The following is a 20801-nucleotide window of genomic DNA, read 5'->3' as shown; positions in this document are numbered from 1 at the left end:
GGATTCAACCTCTCGGGGGACTGTGGAGCAATACCGTGTCCCTGTGCTCGTACAGGCACGGGGTGCCCTGGGACCAGCTGCTCCCTGGGGAAACACACCCCACACCACCCCAGGACCTTGCAAAAAAGCCTTTGCAATAAGGATTTGTGGCCTGAAGGAGACTCACCTGCAGCAGGATGGGGGGGGGGGGGGGTGGCTGTACCCCACCCCAGGTCATCCTACAAGGACAGCCCCATGCATCCCTCCGGGGGGTGTCCCCGCTCCTGGGGGAAGGTGCAAGCCTTGGCCACCAGAGCAGCTCTGTGCACAGCTGAAAGCAGAATATGTTACTAGGAGTACATGCATTAAACCCGTTTAATTTAATTAAGATGATAACCCAAGTGCCGCCAGGTGACACGCACCCCTTCCCCATGGGCACAAAAGCCACCGGGGTCACTTGGAAGACACCTCACCAGCCTCGCCACTGGAAAACACCAGCCTGGCGTGCTGCTGCTCCTCAGAGGCCACGGCTGCAGGCAGCTCTAGGAAAGGGCAAGGCTGAGCCAAGGCCCCAAGATGCTTCACTTAAGAGGAGCCTGAGCACAGCTTCCCTTGCAACACCCTAGCCCAGCAGTACATCCCCATGGACAGGGCTGCCACACCTCTGTGTTTCTGCAGGCAGGGGCTGGCACCTGGCTTGCAGGACAATGACAAACAGCTGCTGCCCTAATGGATTAGTTTGGTCTATTAAGAGAAACTATAGTTTAAGTGGTGTGGCTAGAAGACCGACTTCACACTGAATGCAATAGACAGTTGGCACGGGCTGGTCCCAGCTGTGCCACAGCCTTCGCACACCACCTTGAGCAACTCTCCTGCACTTACCCAGCCTTACCATCAACACAGGACACACTGGTGCATCCTCAGGCACGTGCAGTCACCCCTGACACCAGTGGAGACCCCCTTAAAAGAAGGCAAAGCCACAACCCTCCCCAAAGCAATGCAGAGGAATTTCTAACAAGCAGCTGGTACCAAAGCGGGAACTGTGCCGGTAGCACGGGTGTATTTGCAGGTCAGTGCACGTCCATAAACACCCAGCATCTCTTTTGCACAGCAAGGCCTCTCGGGACCCTGCAGGCGGTCCATGCCCAGGGCTGCAGCACATCCCCGGGGTACGTGAAGCTCTAAAGCCATTGCTGCAGACAAGGGCTGTGCTGAGGCAAGGGAGCGGAGACAGGCAGCGCCACGCTCCCGGATGGCTGCGCCCACGCCAGCAGCGAAAGCCTAGCCTCAACCTGCCTGCAGTACCCCCACACCACTGCCAGCCACCCTCCTCCTGCCCATGGGACAAGGCAAAGAAAGCAACCTTTTGACACTTAAACCTTGATGGGCACAATGTCCAGCTGTTGCAATGGAAAATAGATAAGGAAATAAAAGAAATATTAACAACTGAAAAAGAACCTCTCTTTAAAAAAAATCCAAAGCAAGCCAGGTATTTTCCAGCATTTTGCAGAACAGCACCATATTGGACAGAAATCTCCCCCATGCATTTTGCTTTTCGTGTGTATTTGTTTTAAACCCACCATCAATACCTTCTGTACTGGGTAAGATCTTTTCCCCACCCAACTGAGACCTTAGCAGCAGGGTCTGGTTTTGGCTCCAAAGTAGAGAACAAATACTGTATATCTTGTATTATTTTCAAAGCAAGTAAACTATTTCAGTCTTTTTTTAGGTATCCACAGCCTTATAACTCATTTTTAAGAGCTGGGTATTACAATGAAATCTTAATAGCTGGTTTTTCAATTTTAGCAGCTTGCCCAGTTACAGGTTAAGTAGCAATACACACCTTGCAGAGAGGAGCCCAGCCTACTCGGGAACAACTGCAGCAAATGGTGTCACCGACTGGGCAGCAGACTTTCATCCCTCCATCATGCCAGCACGCTGCTTTGCATCTTCATGCTTAACAGAAAACCCAGCAGAGAGATTTTTGGGCAACCTCTGCAGGCTGTGATGCAGCATGCAGGCACCGCACCAAGCGCTCACCATGAGCTGGGGGGATGCCCCGGGGGAACTGGCAGGGGGCTCACCCCCATGAAAGCCTCGCTTGGACACCTCTGTCCAGACCTAAAGAAAAAAAAATCTGGGTGAAAGCACCCTTGTTCAGCCCACATCCATGCAGCCGGGGAGTTCAGCTGCCCACATCCGACTGCACAGGTGCTAATCCACAGCTGCACCTGCTGCCACATAGAGCCAGAGGCAAAGCTCCCACTGGCTTCTCTAAGGGTAGGATCAGGCCCCCAGGCAGGCAGCTGCTCTTGGCTTCAGCCTGGGGATTCGCGAGCTGCGGGTCTGCTGCCCGTGGCCACCTGATTGCCGCTTGTTGTATTAAAAACAAACAAAAAAACCCCAAACCACAGTTTTGCCCATGCGTATCACTGACACGTGTTAGAATAAACGCAATTCAGATCTGCTTTCAAGTAGTAACTATTGCAGGTACAAGCCTGCCCGCTGCACTGTGGTAACAGCATCAATATCGCCATTTGTTGGAATTATTATTATTTACAGTGTGGCCCAGCCACAGACAGAGCAGCCTTACCTTGAGCGCTGCAGGGAGCAGACAAGGGGCTCCCCTGGCAGCACTGGGGCAGGCTGAGACTGAAGGCTGCTCTTCCTCACTCCCAAGGCACCCTGCTCCTCTGCAGCACACTGAAGATGCACCTCGTGGGGTGGATTTCGGAGGCAGATGCAGCTGTGTGCACCGGCATGGGCTCAAAGGGGCAGCGCTCTCCCAAAGAAATGCCCAAGCCGTGCCTCAGCACTGCCTTTTCTGGGCTGCAATGCAGGGAGAGGATCCCACCCCGGAGAAAGCCAGCTGGTCTGGCTGGTGCCACAGCCCTGCCGGCCTCTGCCCTGCCACAGGCAGCAGCGGCTGCTCACACTTGCTGCCACACAGAGATGCAGTACAGCGTCAGCCCAGAGACAGGGAAAGAAATTTAAAAAAAAAAAAAAGGGAGATTCCCTTCCTTCCTATTTCACTTGCAGCAGTACCATTAATTGACAAAAGAGCAGTGTTTGGGCCATGGCACTCACTCTGACCCTGAGGAAAGCCAGTGCAGCTCTGGGGAGTGAAGGACCTGCTGTGGCCAAGTTCTGAGCCCCATTGGCCCAAGGGAAACTCTCATCGCCCTCCTTTGTACGATACCCACCCGCACAGGCTAAAGGGCACTGCCTGCCCTTATTATGTGATGACCTGCTTGTGCAGATAGCATCAGTTGGGTTTTATTTATCCCTTTCGATCCCAATATCAGATTTTGCGAAAATGAAGTCTAACATGTTTGATTACATTTCCTGCCCACAAGCCCCGCACATTTTTGGCACTTATATAGAGGAACAGTGAGAGCTTTTTGTACCAGTAATGGCACAGGGTGCCTGCTACACCATACGTGTATTACATGACAGTGTTTTTAAGGGGTTGACTGTGCAGGCAGGCACCCCTTAGTCCGGACAGCCCCCACCGGCAAAGCCCTGGGGCTTAGCACTGTGCCTGCGGGCAGACTCGAAAGGGTGGAAGAGCAGGGTGCTGGCGGGTGCTGCCAGGGCAGGACAGGGCCCCAGCCCGATGCAGAAGCAGACACAGCTGCTCGGCTGTAAAGGGCCATGAAGTATTTGGACTTCATTTGAGAGATGCTGTATGTGCCGAGGTGCCTGAGACCCCACAGCTGTGAGCCGGCTCCTCCAGTACTCACCCGCGGGCAAGGCCGAGGGGCCAGAAGAGGTGAAGCAGCAGCTCTCCAGCAGCACCGGGACCCGAGAACCAGAGTGAGTGCACGAAGCCGGGGAGAGCATCATTTGTACCTCCTTGATAAGCCTCCCCGGGCGCCAGGGAGACGCTGAGCCCCGAGAACGGTCCCGGCGCTGCTGGGGAAGTGGAGCTGCCCCGAGAAAGGAGCCGAGAGCACCGCGCACCCCCGAGGACAAGCCCAGCGAGCCAGCCGAGCATCCCCCCCCCCTCCCCGCCGAGCTCGGGCCGGCGGCGGCCCCGCTAGATGGCGGTGCCCGCCCGCCAGCGCCGCCCCCGGCATCCCCGCAGCCCGCGGGGGACGCCCGCCCCGCGTCCCCTGCCCAGCCACGGGCAAAGTACCTGGTACCACGGCCACGCAAGTAACCCCCACGCACCCTCCCTAGAGCGGGAAGCCGCTGGGATGGTACGGTCTTTGAGAAAAACTCCTGGGGAGTAATTAGGGCCTCACCCCCGCAATGAATTGCAAACAGGTGGAGCCACGCGTGCTCCTGACTGCAATGAATGGCAGTCAGGAGGTGCCGTTTTAGCACGTCGCGTGGTTTGGGGATTATTCGTACAGTCCCGGGGGCCAGGCAAATTTTGGCTTTCAAGGGCAAGTGCGCTGATGGAGCGAACAGCATCAGAGGGAAGCTGGGGGGGAAGTGATTCCAGCGCAGCCTACGACTGTGGGGGCAGAGTAATCAGAACGGGAAATGTATTGTATGGAAGAAAACCGCCAGACTCTTGACGCTAGTTTCGTATCAGGGACCCCACCTGTGCTCTTCCGACGTACAGGAGAGCCAGTGCTGGTTATCAGCCTCAGCTCTTCTCAGGAAGAGACAAGGAGGCTCAAAGTATGCAGAGTTTTTAAGCATGTCCTGTCTGAAGCTCCAGCCAACTTCCCCTGGAGCTATAAAAGCTTTGCAGCAGGTCTGGGTACTTCATGGTAAACTCCAAAATACACGGCAGCAGATGCTAGTGGTACCCTGAGCCCCATTTGCACAAAGCTGTGGGGCTCCCAAGCTCTGATTTGGGCTCCTGTCTTGCACTCCTCCTGCTTTGGGATATCTTCCCTGCCGGTGACCCGCCGAGCCACACGCAGCCTCAACCCTGCAACACTCAGCCCTCCCCAGTTACGCCAGCCTGCGCGTGGAAATGGGTTTTCAACACATCACCAAGCGGCTGTTTCGGCTAGTGCTCTCCCTTGCACTCAAAAATATGTGGGTCTGACATGACATGCACCTGCTGCAGGTGGTGCCCATAGGACCAGGCTGTCCCCCCGTGCCCGGGGAGGATCCCCCTTTCCCGTGTGCCCCTGGCTGTGGTCCCATCACCCCAATAATGCACCAGGGCAGAGGGGGACAATCCCCGGCCTCCCCAGGTGTTCCTTGTCCCAGGACACCCCGGGCAGCGCTCCCTGGACACCCCGGGCTGGGGACTCCTCTGGGCCCGGTCACCCCAGGCCCTGTGCAACCTCCGGGGGCTCGGCCCACAGCCAGGGCCCGGGCTCCCCCCACCCCGCAAGCTGGGGACCATGCACAGCCCTGGTAAGGATGGGGGGCAATAAAGGCTCCTGGCAGGGGTGAGGTGCGTGGGTGGCATGGAGCAAAGGGGAGGCCTGAGAGGGGCTGTGAAGGAAAAGGAAAAGGGGAAAAGAAAAAGGGGGAAAGGAAAAGGAAAAGGAAAAAAAGGAAAAGGAAAAGGAAGAGGGAAAGGGAAAGGCAAAAGAAAAAAAAGGAAAAGGGAAAATAGAGGAGAGGAAGACACAGAAAGAGAAAAAGACAGAAAGACAGAAAGACAGAAAGAAAGAAAGAAAAAGAAAGACAGGCAAAAAGAACGAAATGAAGCAAAACCAGAAACACGAAGGGAAGAAGGACAGGATGAAAGAAAGAGAAAGAGAGAGAAATAAAGGGTGAATAAAATGCGGGGCGAAACCAAGGATGAACAGACGGAAGGACGAACGGATTTAAGAGAGGCGGAAGGAAGGAAGGAGAGAAGGGAAGGAGAGCAGAGAGGAGACGCGGCGGGGTCTCTCCCCTTCCCCGCCCCGGCAGCCCCGGCCCCCGCAGCCCGGCCCGGCCGGGGGCACCGCTCCCGCCCCGCAGCCGTGGGGCTGCCCAGCTCCCCACCACCCACCCGCCGGCATCGATTAACGTCCAGGTGCTTTGAAGAAAATAAAGTCATTTATTGTCAAAGCATCCAACATACCCAGATAAACTATAAAGTTTAATAAATCTTTTCGAGAGGGGGGAGGAAAAAAAAAAACCAAACCGAAAAGGAAAGGTAACACGGAACTATCGAGACTCCATTTCACGGGCACCAAGTGACACTCTGTAGTAAAAGGGACGCGGGCGGCGGGGGCCGGGCGGGCGGGAGGCGCCCGGTGCATGCAGGACCCCGGCCCGCCGCCCCCGCCGGCCCCGCCGCGCTCCTCCCCGCCTTTAGCTTTATATCTAAAATAAAAATTTACCCTGACATATAATTATTATTACATCTAAACCATAAGTGCTTAATAATTTAAGTAGAAACGTATGACAAATGCATCAATATGTTGCAATATATGACATTTTAAAAAATGTATTTTTTAAGTCAGTTGCTTTTTTTTTCCCTTCTTTTTTTCCGGTGCTTTTATTCTTTTTTTTTTTTTTTTTTCTTCCTGCTTCTTTTTTCTTCTTCTTTCTTCTTCTCCTCTTCTCCCCCGCTGCCCTCCCCGCCCCTCCCCGGAAAGTGAAAATGCGTGCATCGAAAGGAAAGGAAAGAAAGCGGCGGGCGGCCGCTGCCCTCCGCGGGGGGCCGGGCGGGGGGTCGCCGGGGTGTGGGGGGCGTCCCCGCTAGTTGTGCGAGGTCATGTGGCGGGAGAGGTGGTGGCGCTCGCGGAAGGACTCGTTGCAGATGGGGCACTTGAGCTTCTCCTCGCGGCGCCGCTTGACGAGGGGCTCCAGCGCGTACTCCTTCTTGTGGTGGGAGCGCATGTGGTAGACCAGGTCCGAGGTCATGCGGAAGGAGGCGTTGCACTTGGCGCACCAGTTCTGGGCCGGCAGGCACAGCGAGGTGAACGACGGCGGCAGCAGCGTCAGCGCCGACGGCAGCTGCAGCTGCAGCGGCCCCGCCGCCGCCGCCGCCACCGCCGCCGCCGCCGAGCTCTTGGGCCAGAAGGCGGTGGCGTAGAGGAAGGGGCTCTGCTTGGGCAGCCCCCCGCCGCCGCCGCCCCCTCCGCCGCCGCCCCCGCCGCCCGCCGCCTCCCCGCCGCCCGGCAGCTTGACGGCCAGCGCCTCGGCGGCGTAGAGGCGGGCGGGGGCGGCGGCGCCGTCGGGGCAGGGCTCGCCCAGCCCGCCCAGCTTCTGGCCCAGCACCAGCGGCGGGACGTGGGGGAAGGAGCGGGCGGGCTGGGAGAAGGCGCTCTTCCGCTCCTCCGCCCCGCCGCCGGGGCCGCCGCCGCCCCCCAGTTGCGGCACGGTGGTGAAGGCGCTGCCCCGCGCCGGGCTGCCCCCCTCCAGGCGGGCGGCCAGCGGGCCCCCGGGGCCGCCGCGGGGGCACAGCCCCGGCTCCCCGCCGCCCGCCCCCGGGGCGGCGGGGGAGGCGCGCTCCTGGCCCTCCTCGGGGCCGCCGCCGTCGGGCTCGGGGCCGCGGGCCGCCTTCTTCACCTCCACGAAGGCGCTGCGCTTGGCCTCCCCCGTCTCCGGGCTGGGCGGCGCGAAGAGGCGGCCGCCCTCCTCCAAGCCGCAGTAGGAGCCGGCCGCCCGGTACTGCTGCTGCGGGGCGCACACCGGCTCCTCCTTGGGCGCCGAGGGCAGACCCGGCCGCTCCGCCGGGAAGCGGCCCCGCGCCGCCGCCCCGGGGCCCCGCTCCTCCTCCTCGGGGTACCGCCGCTTGGCTTTCCCGGCCGACGCTTCGGGGCCGCCCTCGAGGGGCGCCGGCCGCCCCGGGGACCCGCCGTGGCCGCCGCGGGAGTTTTCCAGCTCCCGCGCCAGGTTGTGGAAGTCCGTGGAGGGCTTGGTGCTGGCGGCGGCGCTGCCGCCGTCGGCGCCGGGGTAGGGGTGGTGGAGCGGCCCGCCGGGCTTGCCGTACTTGCCGGCCTCCTGCTCCTTGCCGGCGCCGTCCTTGCCGCCGGGGGCCTCGGCGGCGGGGCCGGTGTCGGGGCCGTGCAGCCTCTTGGGGCAGCGGAACCGGAGGTGGGCGGCGAAGGGCAGCTCGAACTGGAAGCGCTGGCCGCACTCGGGGCAGGCGTAGGGCGGCGAGCCTGCGGCCGGGCACACCCACACGCGGGACGGGACACACAGAGACGGGGGCACCGTCAGCCGGGGCCGGCGACGAGGCTTCCCCGGGGGATTAAGGAAAGGGGGCGGGTGGTCCCGACGCCGGCCGCCTCCCCTCATCAGCCCGGGCGGGGATCCCCGCCCGGCCTCCCCCCTCCACCCCGCCACGGCGGCACCTGGTCACCCGGGGCCGTGGGAAAGGGGCGCGGGGCGGCCGCGCGGGGCACCCACCGTTGCTGCGGGCGGGGGCCCGGGCGGGGCTGAGCAGCAGCAGCTCCGTGAGCTCCTTGCCGTACCACACCAGCAGCTCCTCGTCCTTGGCGATGCGGCGCAGGGAGCGGTAGAAGAGCTGCCCGCTCTTGATGTACGCCTCCAGGTTCTGCTCCTCCCGCTCCCGCGCCGACTGCACCAGCCGCAGCCACATCAGTCCCTCCGACGAGCCGTTGGCCGCCGACGTGTCCACCTGCAAACCCTGCTTTAATAAACGCGCACGGACAAGACCGACCGACCGACCGACCGACCGGCGGGATGGGGCCGGACAGCCGGCAGGAGCGGCGGGGGAGCGCCTCCTCCCTCGCCGGCGGCGGGGGAAAGCTTCCCGGCGGCGGAGGGTCCCGCCCGGCTCGGCGGGGCCGTGGCGAGCAGCGGGCGGCCCGACGGGGCTGCGCTCCGCGGCGGGGATGCGCTCGGGCACCGGCCGGCGGGGCGAGCGGCTTTGCCCGGCAGATGCGCGGCTCTTACCCGGAATATGTAGGGGACGGTGCGCTTGTCGGTGGACTTGAGGGCGATGAAGGCAATGCTGTCGTACAGGGACGTGTGGCTCAGAACGCAGGGGCCGAAAATGGCATTTTCTGGAATGTCGCAGGTGGTGTAAACGCTGGTGAAAATGTCAGTCAAGCACTGCTGGACCGTCTTGGCGTCCCCGTCCCATATTCCCCGCTGGACGCCGGCGTCCTCCATGCCTGCGGGCGGAGAGAGGGGCAGAGCGGAGACGTTACAGCGCGGCGGGTCCCCGTCGCAGCGCTGCGCGGAGGTGCGGCCGCGACCCGCCGGGGAAAACAAAATAAAATAAAAAAAATTATAATTAACAAAAAAAATTTAAAATAAATTAAAATAATAGAGGCAGGCGAGAACTTTCACCGGTCTGGAAAAAAATAAAGAAGGCGAGGTGCGGGGAAGCTGTCGCGATGATTTATTTATCAGCGAGCCCGGCTGCGAGCGCGACGGGAGCCGGCTCCGGGCAGCAACCGGGCAGGCGCGGGGGGAAAAACCCAGCGGCCGGATCCGGCCACGGGCAGGAGCTGGACAAAAAGGGGCAGCCGTCTGCGGGCCTCCGCCCGAGGCGGGGAGCGGAGCTGCCGGCCGGTCCCGCCCGCGGGCTCCGGGGCCCCTGCGAGAGAGGAGCCGGGCCGGTCTCCGGGCTGTGACAGAGGAGCAGAGCGAATGGTTTTCAAGTGGCTTGTCATTGTCGCTGATTGCATGTCAGCTCACCTCCCGCTCCGCTCGACAAGAGGGAACGTATGTCTGCTCATTACCATAATCCAGCACTTTCCCTCCGAGACTTTAATTAAAAGCAGCAAGCAGAGGTAATTATTTTTACCTCGACACGCTTATTTATGGAGGAGGGTGAGCCCCGGCTCCCGTGCTCTACGAGGGGACGGATGCAGGCGGAGGCGAGGCGGGCAGGGTGCCGGCAGCGGGCAGCGGGACGGCGGCCGCCGGGCTGCCCGCGCCTCCCGCCGCGCCCCGCGGTGCCGAGGCCGGGAGAGAAGCCGCGCGCAGGGCTGCGGGTGCCCTTGCCCTTTCCGACCCGATTAGTGTAAGGCTGCCTTCCCCCAGCCCCATCTGGCATCGAAATAATTCATTTGGGGTTCGCTCGGTAATAAATTTGTGTTTGTCTCGGTGCGCCTATTTACACCCGAAGCCGCTCGCACCGGGCACGGCCCCGCCGAGGCGCTTTCCCCACCACCACTTTCGGGAAAAAAAACGGGTCCCCGGCGCCCCCAGGAACTTCGCTCCCCGGAGCGGCGGCGTGGGCGGCGGGGGGTCCCGGCCCCCGCCGGGAACGGGGGCCGGGGGGAGGGCGCTTTCGCTGCCTCCCCGCCGCCCTCCTCGTTACGGTGCTGCCCGACGCATCCCTTCCCCGAAGGGATTATTTTGCCAAACGAAACAAACGGCAGCGAGCGGCCCCCGCTAAACTTTCCACCCGCCCTCGCCGGGCCCCGCACGGCCCCCCACGGCCCCGCGTCTCCCCGGGTCCCCCCCGGCCCCGCGGCGCTGCCTCCCGCCCGGCCGCCCTTTGTCCGGGCCGGGCGGCGCCGGGGCCGCTCCCGGAGCCGGAGCCGCCGGGCACCGCATCCCGGGCAGGGCCGCCGCTCCCCGGCCCCCGGCACGGCCATCTCCCGGCATTGTTCCCTCCTCCGGGGATACCCCGCCAGCGAGGCGCGGCGCGGCTCCCCCCAGCCGGGCGCTGGGCCCGGCGGCGGAGGCGCTGGGGGTGGCGGGGCCCCTCCGCGGGTACTCACCAGGGAGAGTGGGAATATAATCCTCGCCCCGACAAGTGGCACAAAGACGGGCTCCTGCCTCCGCTGCCCCCGGCGCTATTGTATCAGTGCCGCTCCATGGCCGGGGAGGCGGCGGGCCGGGGGCCGGGGCGCGGGCGGCTGCGGGGAGCGGGCGGGCGAGGCGGGGAGGCGGCCGGGGAGGCGAGCGGTGCAGATGGACCCGATGCAGTGAGTGACTGGCACACAGACACACACTTTTTGTTTGCTGCACATAATCTGCCCAATGACGCGTGACAGCCCACGTCCCCTCCCTTTAACCCCTTCGGGGGCCGCCCGCTCGCTGCCCGCCCGCCCGCCCGCCCCTCACCTGGCTCCGCCGCCACCGGGCACCTGCGGGGGGGGGGGGAGTCCGCGGCAGGACGGGGCTCATCCCCTCCCCCCCCCCCCCCCCCCCGCGACCCTTTCCGTGGCAGCGAGCGGGTTTGGGGGCCTCCGCTCCGGCCCGGCCTGGCAGCGTGGGCGGGGCGGGGAGCCAGGGGGGGCCCGACGGCCGCTCCACCCGGCGCTGGGATCCCGGCAGCCGCCTTCCCGCTCTGCCCTCTCACCTGCCGGTCAGGGGGGAGCCCTCAGACACACGAATAAAATCCCTCCTCGCCGGGATAAAGGCAGGCAGGGGTGCCCGTGCGGAGGGGGATTAAACGCCCGCCTCGCTCCGCAGACCCGGCCCTTCTGGGCTGCCGGCGGCCGAGGCGGGGAGGGCGCCCGGCGGAGGCCCGACGTGCGACCGGACAGCGGGAGCGGGCAGCCCCCGGGCTCCCCGCCGGAGCCTTCCCCGGGCCGGTCTCCCCGCGCGGTCCGGAGGAGAGAGCGCCGCCGACGGGGCGGCCCCGGCCGGGCTGCCCCCGCCCGCCGCAGACCTCGCCTTTCCCGGGGCGCGGGGGCAGCGCACGGGCTCGCACCCCCGCACACGCGGGGCTCGCGTATTTACGGACACGCACGCAGATTTGGTAAGCAAAAGCACCCGCAGATGGTCTGTGCCGAAATGAGGTTTTTACCGCACGGAAAAGTGTTTACCGGTTCCTCCTGTATCGCCGTCATTTCAGATACAAAACAGACCGAAAAAAAATTAAAAATAAAATTTAAAGCCCGCTAAACTAAACAAAAGAAGAGACAAAGCGTTTTCCAGAGGCGAACGGAGCGTTGTTTGCAATCAGAGAGTGGGCTGATATTTGGCTTTCAAATTCACTTATCCTCTACATAATTATGATTTTCCTTGCATTAGGATTAAAAGGCTGCATATAATATGCTTTCAACATTTATCTTATTAATTCGACAAAACACAGCGTCTCCTAAAACGGAGATTGTCATAACATTAAAAAATGGGAGTCTGTAAAAATTTGGATCTCAATTCCTGCTTCAGAGGGTTTTTTTCCCCTTTTCCTGTTTTTTTTTTCTTTCTCCCCCTTTTTTTTTTTTTAAATGCTGCAGCTCTCGCTGTGTGATATAAATTGTCCGAATGACTGTCATTAGTAGGGGGGAAAGAAAACCTACGCGTTATTTTTATTCGCGAGAATTTTAAGGGACACGACGGTACATAAACTATCTCGAAATTGCTTCGACATTATCTCAGCCACCGAAATTCCCCGATACTAAAAAGGACCGTAGCGGCATTTATGAGCATTTATTCAGCCTCGGATGCTACCGTAAAAGTGAATCCCAGGCGACAGCGTCGCCTCAGCCCCGCAGAACAACATTTTTATGTACGCGGACTCTTTCCTTTTAAGTTTATCCTTCCAAGTGCCACGACCGGGGAGCGCCCACCGACCCCGGTTCACCAGAAGAGCCCGGTGCCGGTGCCTGCGGCGCTGGGAAGCCCGCCGCGCAAAGCGGGCAGCATCAAAGTCCGCGGATTTGGGAGGCAGCCGCTCCCCCGGGCTCGGCGAAAAGCCGCACCGTGATTTTTGGGGGGGAAACGGTGAAGGTGCGCCCCGGCCCAATCCGGCTCCAGCCCCGCTGCGGGCCGGGGCCCCAGGCGCGGCGAAGGCGGCCCGCCCGGCTCTGCCCGGCCCTAACCGGGGAGAGAGCGGCTCCCCGGCCACCAGCCCCGGCCGCAGCCCGGCAAGGCCTCCGGGCACCCCGCAGGTGCACTGCCAGCCCTGCGGGGCCCTCAGAATGCTGCCTGCCGCCTCCTGTAAACCACATACAAAATACCTTGTTATATATAGGCACGTTATATACATTTATTCTTCCAGAAAACCTCCCGCGGAGAGCCAAGGGCGACCCAGGCTGAGGAGCTCCAGCCGCCTTCCCACGGAGCCTCCAGCAGCCAGCCGCCCAACACCTCCTCCCCCTGCTTCTAGCCCCCAAAAAGCGCAGCCTCGGCCCCACAGCAGCCGGCACCGCTGGCAGCCCTTCAACGGCACCCGCCCGGTACGGAGGCGCCCGCCGATAACAGGCTCCCAGGGAAGGGGAGTCTCCAGCAGCGGCCGGGGCAGGACCGGGACTTGGGCTCAGAGGGGGCCAGGCAGGCAAGCCGGAGTCCCACGGGCAGGCAGGGGCCGATGGCCGTCCAGCCCCGGGGGGGATAGGGCGGCTGTGGGGGTCAAGGGGCCGGTGGAGTGGTGATGCTTGGCCACCAATAGCCCTTAACCTCGCAGAGGAAAGTGCCAGTTTTCTGCCCGTGATTAGTTACCATAGGGATGGCTGCAAAGGACAGAGGATCTGTCTCTCTGAGGATGTCAGGACTCCCTCCTGGCTGCACTGGAGAAGCCTTCTCTTTCCTCCCCGGATTTCACCCAGGAAGGCGAGGGGGAAAGGGACCGGGTGAGGCTGTGCAACCTGTGCTCAGAAACATCCCTGCATCCCTTGGGAAATGCTGCCTCAAAGTTGTGACACACGCCAGGCCTACAAATGTACGGTTACTCCTCTGAGGAGACATCTACACAGTTGAAAGTCAGCTCACAGGTGACTCTACTGTAAAGTCACCGGTGAAATGAAATCACTGAGAAAATATGCAAGTTCCCAGAAGCACACAAGCCCAGCCACAATCGTCCAGGCGGTGCCAGGGTACCACGGGGAGGAGGGACAAAGGGATGCCCAAAGCTGCCTTGCTCCCTTCTCTGCTCGCTGCTGTTAGAGGCAAGGCCAGCCTGCGGTCCTCGGGGGGGAGCACACGAGGCGGGACAGAAAAGCGACTCAAAACGAAACGTGGAGCCACAAGCTTTCCTGGTGCCTGAAGAAATGCAGGCAGAATGGTTCCCTTCCCCTGAGACAAACACGGCAGCTAGGCCTCTGTAGTGGAAATAAATTGGGGCCTCAGCTGAATGACAAATCATCCTTTCTGCACTTAACTGTTACTGGGCTTGTGGATGGTGCCTTTGCTCGGGAGGTCCTGTACAGGGGCGTCAGCAGCATCACTGCCACGCTGCAGAGCAGCAAACAGCAGCACGGAGAAGCAGTATTTCTCCCACCGGTAATCCTTCCAAGCAGGCACGGGGATCCCTATGGGACTCCTCAGCCCCACAACCAGTCGGGACATTTCCCCACTGCCAGGGCTGAGGCATGCCAGCAATGCCTGTCCTATCTCGTTTCCAGAGCAGCTCCCAAACAAGCCCACAGTCCCCATCCGTTCGTATTTCCGTCGACCCTTCAGCCGCACCTCGCTGATGCTTGCAGCGGCGCCTGGGACTCCCAGGTCAAGTCACTGCCATGCTCCAAAACTGTAAAGCCCCTTTTGCCAGATGCCAGCTTTGGCGGTGGCTCCCCCAGGAGCCTCAGGCAGCCACAGTGGGACTCAGCATCCCTTCCCTACCCGTTTTCTCACGACTCAGAGGTGCCATAAGCACCTCGGTTCTTTCTTCATCCCCTGATGGTACTTGAACTTCCCCTGTACTTCTTTCCGAGCAAATGCAAAAACTAGTTAAAAATATTAATTTATATATTCACCAAAGGCTCACAGAAATTTTTTTATAACTGCCCAGAAAACAGACCACTGAATGTAATATTGGGTGGTTGGTTAAACGGTTAATATATAACCCCAAATCACTTCTGACTTTCTATCTCAATATTATTTTTCTCAACCACAGCTTTCTGTTTCTCCTCCTTACTTGACGTGATAGTAGCACCAAGGTTTAAAACCTGGAAAGCTTTCACCTAGCTTTAGCTTCCTTAAAACATTTAGCAGCCTGATAGAGGATGTTATGGGCTATATGGGACAGGAAAGAGAGAGAAATGAAATGGGGAACCTCCTCTAGGACTGAAATCTGCTTTTGTTTCCTGTACGCCCTTGGGCCTTTCCCATCCCTATGTGCGACCACCAGTGTCCCACGCTGGGGCTGGAGCCCACCTGACTTCATGGCCCTTGGTCATCCTCCAGCTTTGGCATGAGACCGTGCAGAAACCGAGACTTGATGGCCGACGCTGTGGCTGGGGGCGAGTGCCGAGCCTCCACGGAGGCGACTGAGAGACGGTGCAGAGAGCTGCTCCCTGGCAGGGGGTATGGTCCCACAGCCCCCAACCCTGGGGGCTGCCCAGCGTGGGGTGCGATGGAGTTGGGTAGTGCTGGGCTCCCTCTCCTTCGGGCGATCTGGGCTCTGCAGCAAGCGGTGGGCAGCCTGACCCGGGCGTCTCTCTAGCGGCCACATGGCCTTGGTGTTGACATGAGGATGTCACTCAAAACTCCCCACCTGGACCCTGGGTGGCCGCTTTCCAGGTTACAGGTGCACAAGCCTTGGCAGGAGCTGACCGCCCAGCATATTCCCATCAGGCAGACGATCCGCATCTGCGGATGGTCTTTTCCTTCCCTGCACAGCCTGCGGGGCTGTGAAGAGCTCCGCTGCTCCAGTGAGTGACAGTCCCTAAAGTTTGCAGAGGTTTGCTAAACCCTGGCGGAGAGGGGGTGGGGAGAGCAGTGAAAGGACAGACAGAGGGGGAGGGAGGAAAAAAAGAAAGATGCAGAGGATTTCAGCTCTGGCTCTGCTGCAGCGACTTGACGTGGGGTGTGTGAAGGAGCCTGAAACTTAAAAAGATTTATTTTCTCTAGTCATAAATCTCATCCCGTTGTTCCTCTGACCAACCAAGCATGATAAAGTCCTTTTCCATAAAGTATTCAGTATTAAAGCCACAAAGCTCACCCAATCAGTAGCCATCTGCTTCTCCCATAACTGCTGCTCCAGAAGCAGGGAAAAGCAGCCAGAAGAGAAAGGGCACCACTGTTACGGCTCCGGGACAAATGAGGAGGCACTGAATAGCAGTCGAAACCTTTAGTTTGCCTTGTATATCTGTATCTATAGAGACAGAGAAAGAAAGGAAGCATTATATTGATACAACAATTGTAAAACAAAAAAAGGAAGAGGCATCTAAAGGGCAATACAGCAGGCATCAGAGGGCCCCACGTAAAAGGGATGCTAACAGATTTATAGAAACCTTTAATTGGTTTTCAATTGAAAGATAAAGAGGCCGAGGAAAAAACCGGGAAGAGCGGCAAAGTGATCTGCGTTACACTCGTGCATCGGCGCCCGATCTCATGCAACCGGAGTATTTCTTATTTTGATACGATATCCCCGGTATCGACCCGCCCGCGTCCCTCCCCGAAAGCAGCCCAGAAACGCTGCGCTGAACTTGACTTTCAGCCGGCTGGGAGGGAACGACACCCCAGCCCCACGCTGCCACTCGGAGCTAAACGTATCCGAACGACACATCCCCAAAGTCGCCCGGTGCAGGCAGCAGCCCCGGGACACCGGGTCCAGCCGGCGTCAAGCGCCCAGCAAGGGCGGAGGGAGCAGGGCTGACCCAGAAGGGTGTTTTGGGGATACCTCTCCTCCGGGGCGGGGAACTCGCCGCTCCCGCCTTCCGCGCCGCTCCCTTAGCTACAGAAATAAAAAGCAACGGTGCGGGTTATAGTTACGAGGGAGGTGGAAGACGGTCCTGAATGGAGCCGCAAAAGCGGGGCGGGGGCGGCAGACGGGCGGGTGACTTAGCGGGGGGTGCGCAAGCCCCGGCGGAGCACGGCCCCCCCGTCCCTTCCCGCGCCCCTCTCCCGCCTCCTGCCCCGCACGCACCGCCGGGTAATTAGAGGGTTAATGACCGAGTTATCTGATGCCGTAAGAGCAAAGTGTTTGGCCGAAAATCCCCGCCGCATCACGGCGATAGCCTCGCCCCCCGCCGCGCGCGGGGACACCTCCCCCGAGGGCGAGGGGAGCCGCACCGGCACAGGGACGCGCACACGGACCCACGCACCCCCGATGCGGCGGCGGGTCGGGATTAGCGGCCGCCCGCTATAATGCCGCTTTTCGGGATTACTCCCGGGATTAGGAGGCAGACGCGGCGCGGTCCCCTGCCCGCTTCGGCGACCGCTCCCTCGGCCGGCCCCGGGCGCTGCCGTGGCGGGGAGGCTTTGGGCGGGGTAAGAGGGGGAGCCCCGCGGAGTTTGGAGGAGTTTCGGGGCGGCCCGGGGTGCCGGGTGCCCTCCCCGCGGCTTTCCCCCACGAGGGTAGCTGCTCTGCAGGGTAAATTCTGCCTTCCCTCCGATGGAGGGCAGGAGAGGAAAGACGAAGCCGAAGATGTTGCCGGCGGCGAGGTTTACGTCCCAGGCACGTTCCTGCAGCAGACCCGGCTCCCGAGGGGCGGGTGGGGGTAACTACTGCGCCTCCCCTGCTCAGCCACCCCATCCCCGCCGGCAGCCGCGCCCGGTCCAGCCCCGGACACGGCGGGGAGGGCGAGGCGCCGAGCCGGGGGGGCTGGAGAGACCAGCTGGAGCCGGCGCTGAAAGCACAGGAAAAAAGGGTGGGGTTTTTTGGTTGGTGGGGTTTTTTTGTTGGGGTTTTTTTTGTTTTTTTGAAGGTCCCCTGGCACGTGAGGGAAACCAGCACAAATACCACTTATGCACCCATTGAAAACACGTGTGAGGAGCGGGAGACACCGATGCATCACCCTCCCTCACACAGGTTTTGTTTCTCTCTTGCAAAACTGTGAGCGAGATTGAACCCTGCATTGAAGGCGCAAGTTACACTGTGGCTTTTCCCAAGCACTATCGTGTCCAGCAGCACTGTATTATGTCAAAAATCTGGCATGGCAGCCAGTGGCACATCTGCTAGGTGTGGATGACATTCATTAGCCAAGGTTCTCTGCTAAACAGCCTGCCAGAGTCTCAGCAGTAATGCCCAATGCCAATCACTCATCTGCTGCCAACTCAAAGGCAATCCTGCTTCAAGGATGGCTTCTTTCCACGCTGGCAGGAGAAACAGAGGAAACAATGCATTTAGATGTTTGGGATGTGAGCGAGGTTGCACATGGGAACAGCAAGCAGATGTAGCAGAAGAGGAGATGAAGTTGTGAAGTGTCATTCAATAATTGCAGCACACGGGAGATGTACTGGCAAGTCGAGGTTTAGGAAAGGAAAGCGTTAACCCCTTTCCAAACCACAGGGCACACAGTGGTGGATGCTTTTTGAAAGGAAAGGTAATAAGTCTAATCCAGCAAATTGCCTGTTTGTGCCCATAAAGGATACACATCATCTTCAGCACAGGGAGACTGCATGTCAAGACAGCCTGGAAAGCAACTCAGGCCCGTGAACATGTCAGTGTCACAACTCTTGGCATCCATAAGCATGGGTTTGAAATCAAACAGTGAAGCAGCCAGGGTGGGCGTTGAGATGCCATCATAACCGAGTTGTGCAGAGGCTTTCTTCCTTGTTTTAGCGGGGGGTTTTTTTGGGAAATAAACCCAAGCAACTTTGAAGCAGATTTCCTCTGCATGAGCTCTTCTAAACCCCATGAAAGGGGAGGCAGGGCAGGTCTGCAGCACCCACCTCGCCACTGCCTGGATGCACCAAGCCCAGAACCGTCCTCCTGCCCAGCCGCTCCAAGCACGACCCGCTGCCTGCACAGACTCACGAGCTGCATTGACCTGCTCAATAGTCAACCTGACTCCAGTTCTCCTTCCTCCCTGGAGGTCTACCTGCTGCGATCTGGACAACCTCCCCGCTCGTGACTTAGTGGGCTCAGTGCTGTTTTTGACATTTTGGTTCACAGCCTAAAAAGGGCAGCTGCATAATTGGGGCAGGCTGGGCACTCACCACGCTCTCCTTTGAGTGATGTGGAGGCCAGAGATGGAGGGAAGGAGCACCTGCTCGGCACTGCTACTACCATCTTTCTCTGGGGAGAGAGGCTCCATTTCCCTCTGCTCATAGGTCCTGTAAAGCTCCTTGTTCCTACAAAGGAATTAAGACACCCTGGGATGAGATGGATGTAAAGATGTTAATCCTCCCCTCTTATTGCTTTAATAAAACTACAGCCACCCATTGAAGTTAGAATTTGAGTCAGTATTTGGTTTCCAGTGAACCCAGGAAGCAACCTCAGATAGATGCTCAATGAAATCATCCCTCTGCCTTCCTTCAGCTTCCACTCCTACTTCTATTTCTGTTTACATCCATTCATTTTAGTGGTGGTTCATAAAATGCGTAAAATGCTACCTACACACAAGAGCATACAGTCCTTGCCTCACAGATGAATTTCTATGACAGCCTCAGTATCTTAAATCTTCCACTACTTTCGCTCGTGCTGTGAAAGAACACTGGTAGCTCGCAGTGCCTTTTGTACTTCTTTCAGCCAGTCAAGGAATTATGGGCTTTTTCCCCCAGCGTTGGCCTCTCAGCAGCTACCTGTGCTATTAAATCTCCATGTACACCTTTCTGCAGTCCCCCACCAGGCTAGCATGCTGCACCATGGTGGTGCCCATCTCTAACGCCACGTGTGCTCTGCCCAAGGCTTATCCGACAACTCTTCCCATAGCCGGTGGTTGTGGCTCCCCTGATTTCCCCTGCCTGGCCATCTGTGGTGCAGGCTCAGTTGCAAGCCCTTGTCCTTTTAGCCTTCTGCTCCTACCTCCCTGGGAAGTCTCTCTGCTCCAGCTGTATTCAGGGTTCAGCCTTATCCACCTTCTGTTTCTGCACTGGGTTTGTCTCTGTTCTGGTTAGTTGGTTGGCCTCAACCAACTAAGTGTCTGCAAATCCTAAGATACTTCCCCAATTTCCTGCTTTTCATAGCTTAACGCTTGCTGTACCACACCAACCTGCTTTTGGCAGAGGCTGTGTGAATGCCTTAACACACCATCCTCAGGCGCTGCACCTGTGTGCGTTTTTAGAGCAGGAACCAAACTAAGAGGTAGAGGCATGATGCTTCTCCCTAATTCTCCAAACATTATACCTTTGCTTAAATATATGACTAATCCCATTTGATCTGCTGCAGTGCTTAAAGTTAAGCCTATTAAGTCTTCACAGGGCAGTCGTCTCCATGCAGAGGAGTCAGAAGAAAGAGGACGGGGAGAACAGGGCAGTGCTCCGGATGGGAGTTGTGGTGGTAAGAAACATCACCTTGCTCTCCTTCCCCCCAGGCAACGTTCTCCTTCAGCCGCTCCTGGTGCTCTACAGCACCAGCATCAGGCTCTCCTTAGGGTTTGGCATTTCCATTGACATCAGCTATATGAATGCAGTAATCATTAGGGCTGTCAAGATGGGGGGAGGGGGGAGAAATGTATTTTAAAAACTCTTGTCAAAACAAAAGCCTGATTTTATTTTTTAATTCCAGGTTGGACTTGGTGGTCATTGTGTTTAAAACCATATTTCATTTTACTTTCAAGGTGCTTCTCACATGACTCATTAGTGTTCATTGTCACTATTTTCAGACAACTATGTGGGAGAGAACAGAGTTATTGCTGCTCCTACAATGTGGGCTCTATGCAGAAAAGCACTCATGCACGTGTTTCCTTCACTCTCAAAGGGTTTTAAGCATGTAATTAAATTTAAGCCCAAGTACTTTTTGGAACAGGGAACATCTCTTAGAACTGGGACTTGACTCAAAATCCGTACATCCATGGACCTCTCATAACTCTTCGCTTGAAGCACTAGAATATCTCCTGCCTCAGCTGTACAAAACCGTATCACACCATTTGATACATTTCTTGGCATGTGCACTTTCTAATTCACAATATTACCGTTTCTTCCCCTTTTTTTAGTTTGCTTTTCTTTGGGTGCAATGTATTATGTTTTACTGTATGTACTTTTCCATACTGCTTGCACAATGTTTTGCATGATCTAATATTCTTTGTTCAAAACTGCAAAAAAACCTAAATAAAGACTATAGTGTGTCGCATCAGTATAGACATCAGTTAACGTTTTCTACGGCATATGGTACTTCAGAAGCCATATGTACCACTGTTTAGTGATTCTGGCAAAGAGGCACAGAATGGTGAAATCCAACTGCCAGGATTTCTGAAAACAAATATGTA

The 20801-nt window shown here is 58.6% G+C and overlaps 1 protein-coding gene across 1 annotated transcript; it reads right to left on the bottom strand.

Moving 5' to 3' along the window:
• Positions 1-6555: 6555 nt before the first annotated feature.
• Positions 6556-10646, bottom strand: PRDM8 (PR/SET domain 8). Its single transcript, XM_076337694.1, has 4 exons — positions 10539-10646; positions 8755-8975; positions 8245-8476; positions 6556-7997 (listed from the first exon to the last, which is right to left on the bottom strand). Exons 2-4 carry the CDS (start codon positions 8971-8973, stop codon positions 6589-6591), a joined length of 1860 nt encoding a protein of 619 aa, XP_076193809.1. The 5' UTR covers positions 8974-8975; positions 10539-10646; the 3' UTR covers positions 6556-6588.
• Positions 10647-20801: the final 10155 nt, after the last annotated feature.

This window comes from Aptenodytes patagonicus, chromosome 4, assembly GCF_965638725.1.
Source record: "Aptenodytes patagonicus chromosome 4, bAptPat1.pri.cur, whole genome shotgun sequence".
Taxonomy (NCBI): domain Eukaryota; kingdom Metazoa; phylum Chordata; class Aves; order Sphenisciformes; family Spheniscidae; genus Aptenodytes; species Aptenodytes patagonicus.
The sequence above is the reverse complement of the archived record's forward strand: the minus strand, read 5'-3'. Positions and strand labels throughout refer to the sequence as shown.